General features: G+C 40.1%; 2 protein-coding genes across 2 annotated transcripts; one reads left to right on the top strand and one right to left on the bottom strand.

The window, feature by feature from the left end:
* The first annotated feature begins 444 nt into the window (after positions 1 to 444).
* On the top strand, positions 445 to 2,167 carry BZR1 (Brassinosteroid signaling positive regulator (BZR1) family protein). Its single transcript, XM_086250662.1, has 2 exons — positions 445 to 901; positions 1,145 to 2,167. The coding sequence occupies exons 1-2, from the start codon at positions 659 to 661 to the stop codon at positions 1,853 to 1,855; spliced, it is 954 nt and encodes a 317-aa protein (XP_086106788.1). The 5' UTR covers positions 445 to 658; the 3' UTR covers positions 1,856 to 2,167.
* A 551-nt stretch (positions 2,168 to 2,718) lies between these two features.
* LOC147278271 (DNA glycosylase superfamily protein) lies at positions 2,719 to 4,798 on the bottom strand. Its single transcript, XM_086251504.1, has 4 exons — positions 4,155 to 4,798; positions 3,764 to 3,905; positions 3,530 to 3,671; positions 2,719 to 3,432 (listed from the first exon to the last, which is right to left on the bottom strand). Exons 1-4 carry the CDS (start codon positions 4,531 to 4,533, stop codon positions 3,124 to 3,126), a joined length of 972 nt encoding a protein of 323 aa, XP_086107630.1. The 5' UTR covers positions 4,534 to 4,798; the 3' UTR covers positions 2,719 to 3,123.
* Between the last annotated feature and the right edge of the window lie 1,202 nt (positions 4,799 to 6,000).

The following is a 6,000-nucleotide window of genomic DNA, read 5'->3' as shown; positions in this document are numbered from 1 at the left end:
TGAATAGCCCCCCCCCCCCCCCTTTTGTTTTTCTTGCTTGTATGGGAACCAAATCCCATGCAGAGAAGAAAACAGAAAAAAAGAAACCAACACTCAGATAGTGGGTCCCCTTGCAACAAAATGGACCCACAATAGAATTATTAGGTCATCAGAAAAAACAGCTACATAAAAAACCTCCACGCGGCAAAGCCTTTTTCTCTCACTTGCATAGGAAGCAGACTAGCGTGCGCTCCCGAACACCATTTTGTGTATAATTATTAGATAAGGTCGGTCCTCCACATGCCATGATCCTAATCGAACGGCCCTAAATCAACGACCAGAACATGTTATGTCTCAATGAGTCTATGACAAAAGAAGGTGTGAAAGTGTTTGGGTTTGGGTGCACACGCGACACATATTAACATGTCCGAAATGAGCTTTTATTTTTGCGAACAATGAGAGCAAGATTCTTCTACACATCCAGCGGAAAAGCGAAAGCGCATTCCTCGTGAACACACGCATCTCCATCTCTGATTCTGCTGCCTGGGCTGGGCTTAAATCCCCTGCAACGCACCACACAAACGCACAGAGAGCTCTACTTTTGCTTACAGCTGAGAGAAACACAGAGTGAGAGTGAGAGAGAGAGGTGAAGGAGTTGCTGTTGAGGTCGGAGATTAGAATGACGTCAGATGGAGCGACGTCGGCGTCGATGGCGGCGCGGAGGAAGCCGTCGTGGAGGGAGAGAGAGAACAACAGGAGGAGAGAGAGGAGGAGGAGAGCCATAGCGGCGAAGATATTCGCGGGGCTTCGAGCTCAGGGCAGCTTCAACTTGCCCAAGCACTGCGACAACAACGAGGTCTTGAAGGCTCTCTGCGTGCAAGCTGGTTGGACCGTCGAAGAAGACGGCACCACCTATCGCAAGGTCTCCTTTCAATTTCTTTCACTTGTTCAATTTTGTTCTAATTTCTCATAGATCTATGCTGCACCTGAAACTCTAACTCTACAACTACTTTGCATTGTTTTTTCTTGCTAATAATTTGGGTGGGTTTAGTTGGATCGAGCTTGTTTTCTCATAGATCTCCAAAGGGAATGGATTTTGCTGCTGAAATCTAAATTCAAAAGCTGCTTAAGCGAAGTGATTAATTAGTGTGGTCGTTTTGTACAGGGATGCAAGCCACCAGCAAGTGAAACGGCAGGCAGTTGTTCAACCAAAGCCACACCCTACTCTTCTCTAAATCCAAGCCCATTGTCTTCATGCTTTCCAAGCCCAATCCCATCGTACCAAGCCAGTCCTTCCTCGTCTTCCTTTCCCAGCCCTTGTCGTTTCGATGCCGCAACCAATTCATCGAACCTCGTTCCTTATCTAAGGACTGCCATTCCTTCGTCTCTTCCTCCTCTCCGAATCTCAAACAGTGCCCCAGTAACCCCTCCACTCTCGTCCCCGACGAGAAATCCCAACCTGATTCCCAACTGGGACTCCATTGCCAAAGAGTCCATGGCCTCTTTTAACTACCCTTTTTATGCTGTCTCCGCCCCGGCTAGTCCCACTCGTCACCATCACCAACTTCGTGCTCCTGCCACAATTTTCGAATGCGACGAGTCTGATACTTCCACTGTTGATTCCGGCCAATGGGTCAGCTTTCAGAAATTTGCACCCTCTTTGTCAGCAATGCCAACCTCTCCGACATTTAATCTCGTGAAGCCTGTTGCTCAGCCAAATTTGCCCGCAAACGCAGTGCCGGAGATGGGGAGAGGACCAGAGTTTGAATTTGGGGGAGGACAGGTGAAGCCGTGGGTTGGAGAGAAGATTCATGAGGTGGGATTGGAATTGGATGATTTGGAGCTCACACTTGGAAGTGGTAAGGCTCCAAGTTAACTCACCATCAAGGAACGCATAGTGTGAGTCGACTTGTCAAAGTTAAGAAGAAAAGAGGTTGTCTGGCACAACCCTTTCTGGGTGGAACTGCATATCTCCAACTGTACTTTGGTTAGATTTTAAGTCTTATTTTATTCCTTCTTTCTCAATTCCAAATGTTTGGGATGTTTTAGCGAGCATTGCGTAGATATTGTGTATCGTTTCTTGTTCAGATTACCAGTTTTTTCGTTCACCATTGTAGACTCAGAAAAACCACAGGAAAGTGGGAATGCTATATACATTGGAAAATTTAATTTGCAACTCCTTTTCTTCTTTCATATGTACCTATGGGTTTTGTTTTCATGGCTCAATTAAAAAAAAAAGAAAAAGAAATGCAAGTATTAACCCAATGGTTGTTATGGTGGCTTCTCTAATGAAATGCTTGATTTAAGTATATCAAAGCAGCAGAATTAAGCGTCCCATGGTGGTGTTTGAATGCATCGAGAAAGAGCTTGTTTGGGAGTGTTTTATGTAGAAAATGTTTTTGCTCACTAGAAGTGTTTTTATTAGAAATTTATAGATTTGTTTTAAAAAAATTCAAGTGCTTCTTGTTTATATACTTGGAAGCGCATTTCACCCGAAGTGTTTTCAAGTGTTTTTAAAATCCAAAAACACTTTTTATTTTACTTTTGCTAAACATAAACAAAAGTGTTTTGATTCTTTATTTTTTTTATCAAACATAAGCAAAAACAATTGGACTATTTGAAAGTGTTTTTAAGCCTAAAAGTACTGCCAAATTACTTAATATAGCCCATCGTATTAATGACATTGTTGTTTGTATTCTGTAACATCATTGAAGAAAATATTGGACACAATTCACCAAGTATTATTAATCACATATATAGGCTTTTCTATTATAATATGGATATTCTATTACAGGACACCAAATGACGATAAAACACAGCAAGTTCCAACTTTTCACAATCATCTCTATAAGTTTTCTAAGACGACAACGGATCTAACATCTACATATACAATCGGTCCAATACTTTGTGGTCAGTTTAAGGACACAGACACAGACACAGACAGTCACATGAGAAAAGGCACAGACACAAACCCAAACACAGTCACTCAACTAGAATATTAATGCAAGTGGGAAACATTAACCGGCTACTAGAAAATATCTGCTTTTCAACTTCTTGTAGTAATTTCTAAATTTTGTGTGATTAGTAACAAAGTTCAACCTAGTCATTGGATCATAAGCACGTGTTCTCCTCCATAGCCTCACTTTAGTTTAGTACCTTTTCTGTCTCCTTCTCATTCTTATGTTTCAAGTCCATTTTGACATTTGCATCGCACTCTTTGTATCTGAAGCAAGTTATGAGATGATCGTTCACGATTCCGGCCACTTGCATGAATGAGTAAATGACAGTTGGCCCAACACAACGGAAGCCTCTCTTCATCAAATCTTTGCTTATGAGTTCAGCTTTTGGGGACTTCACCGGCACTTGACGTCCATAACGAACTCCAGTTCTTATGGGCTTGTGGCTCACGAAGCTCCAGCAGTAGTTACTGAAGGAGCCAAACTGCTGTCGAACCTGCAAATGAGTAAATCACATGGAAACCTATTATATTCACAAATAGTTCAATACAGGATGATTACTAAAGAGATAGCATTGACCGAATGTTGATTACCTTGAGCATTTGCATGGCATTCCCCACAATTGCACGAAGCTTTTGTTCGGATAGCAATGGAATGCCATTTACTTTGAGAGACAGTAACTTCTTCTCATCAAACTGTGCAATGGATGATGGATCAAAATTGTCAAAAAGTTTCCTGCCAAAGGGATGATGAAAAACAGCATAAACCAATAAGTATACATTTCATTGGGAAGCTTAAATTATCACTGAAATGGAAAACAAGCAGACCTGAATATGTCTCTCTTGTTTAGAATTTCTGGCCAACTGAGTTCTGCTAGAGCTTGCGAAAGGACGAGTAGTTCAAACAGCTTCCTATCATCATGAACTGGAACTCCCCATTCTTCATCGTGGAAGCAAGTATAAAGTGGGTCTGTCAATAGAAATTAAGCCATGCCAAACAATCATATTTACACCTCAATCAGATGCCTTATCTTTCTCAATTTTTAATTCTCAATTATATGTGTCTTACACTGTACCCTGCTCCTACCCTCAAACCCAATTATCAATTTAAAGCAAAAAACAAACTTTATATATTCATATTTTTTTCAAGAAAAAAGGGGGTTTAATTTTGCAGCAGCCAAACATAAGACAAACATTAACAAATGCACAGCTAGTTTACCAGAGTTAGATGTAATCCAATCACACCGTTTAGGTGGACCCTCCGGCTTCACGACCTCGGCATAGTCCGAAACAACCTTTACCTTCGCAGGCCTCCAGCTCTTATGCCGTACAGTCCCTCTCGGACTCGCCGTTTTCGCAGACGAACCGGTCGACGAGGTGTCCGAAGAGCACGCGCTGTCCACCGACACGTTGTTCCTTACAACCGACTCCGGCACTTCCGATACAGGTTTTCTTGGCCTCTGCTGCGGTAGCTTCTTCAAGCTCTCGTTTTTGCGTTTCGGTCCCTCAGAAACCCTAACTCTGTTCCCCCCAGGTCCGAGCACCGCCCGAGGCTCACAAATCGGAGATTGAAGCTTAGTAGCGACGGACATTGCCATTGTTAGTTTCAAACGCGAGCTCTGCTGTGTTTGATTTTAAGCTCAAAACGACGACGCTTGAGCTGAATTTCTGTCAAGGTGAAAGTTTATCCTTGCGTTGTATGTTTTGAACCAGATGGTGGTTGGAGGAAATTAGGGCGCGCGTGGTAGGTAAATTGGTAACAAAATTTGGGTGAAAATTGAAAGGGAGATGGAGTTTTTAAGCGAGAGGAGAAACAGAGGAGGTGAGCAGTGGAGAGAGCTGAGAGCAGAGGACGCAAAGTGACTAAACATCGGTCTGTTTTTTGCGGATTTAATAATAAAAACGCTAAAGTCGGAATGGGTAATGTACCGATAACAGCCGGTAATAGTGCTTGCGTGTCGGTGACCTTTTACCGTTTTGGTTTTGAAAGCGATACGGAAACTTCCCCAAATACCCAATTTACCCGTGCATAGTTCCCTGAAATTGCAGCAACCTTTCCTTGTTTAGGAGAATCACTAACTAGAGGTTGCTTCAATGTTAAAGGTCCTTCGATAATCTCGTTCTAATTGTAAATAAATGAAGAGATTAATGACAATTTGGTCCCTAAATTGTTATACTTGTATCAATTTAGTTTTCAGACTTTTAATTTGAAAAATTTAATTCTCAAATTTTTTCAATTAAGATTGTTCAGTCAATTTACAAATATTTCTTCTAAAGCTCTTTTGCATAGCTCATTTTTTAGGGCAGAATGATCACTGTAAACTATACTATAACTTCCTCCAAATACCCAATTTACCCGTGCATAGTTCCCTGAAATTGTAACAACTTTCCTTGTTTAGGAGAATCACTAACTAGAGGTTGCTTCAAAGTTGAAGGTCATTCGATATTCTCGATCTAATTGTAAATAAATGAATGGATTAATGACAATTTGGTCTCCAAATTGTTATATTTGTATCAGTTTGGTTCTGACTTTTAATTTAAAAAATTTAATTATCTAATTTTTTTCAATTTTATCAATTAAGGTTGTTAAGTCAATTTACACATTTTTCTTCTAAAGCTCCTTTGCATAGAACCATATGCCAATTATGTGCCCTCCTTTTTAGGACATAATGATCATTTTAAACTATACTATAACTTCACAAGTGTAAATTGATAAAATTGACTGAACAACCTCAATTAAAAGTGTGTAAATTAACTGAACAATCTTAATTGAAAAAATTGAAAAAATTTGGAGACCAAATTGATACAAATATAATAGTCTAGGACCAAATTGATATTAATCCCATAAATAAATTCTTTTGGGTACTTACTACCTGTATTAGCATATTAGGGAAAATTTGATTCACAAATAATTCACCAAAATTCTATTTCTATCCCAAATATGTTAACCCACAAAAGGGATAATTTATTTGTAAGGACTTATGTCTTTGCTAATATTATGACTCATAATTAGTCTATCTTTTTCAATTCCACTCATCTAAGGCATGACATCTTCTTCGTTGGTT

The sequence above is a fragment of the Dryas octopetala genome, chromosome 7 (genome assembly GCF_963921425.1).
Source record: "Dryas octopetala chromosome 7, drDryOcto1.1, whole genome shotgun sequence".
Taxonomy (NCBI): domain Eukaryota; kingdom Viridiplantae; phylum Streptophyta; class Magnoliopsida; order Rosales; family Rosaceae; genus Dryas; species Dryas octopetala.
This window is presented reverse-complemented; position numbering and strand designations above follow the sequence as displayed.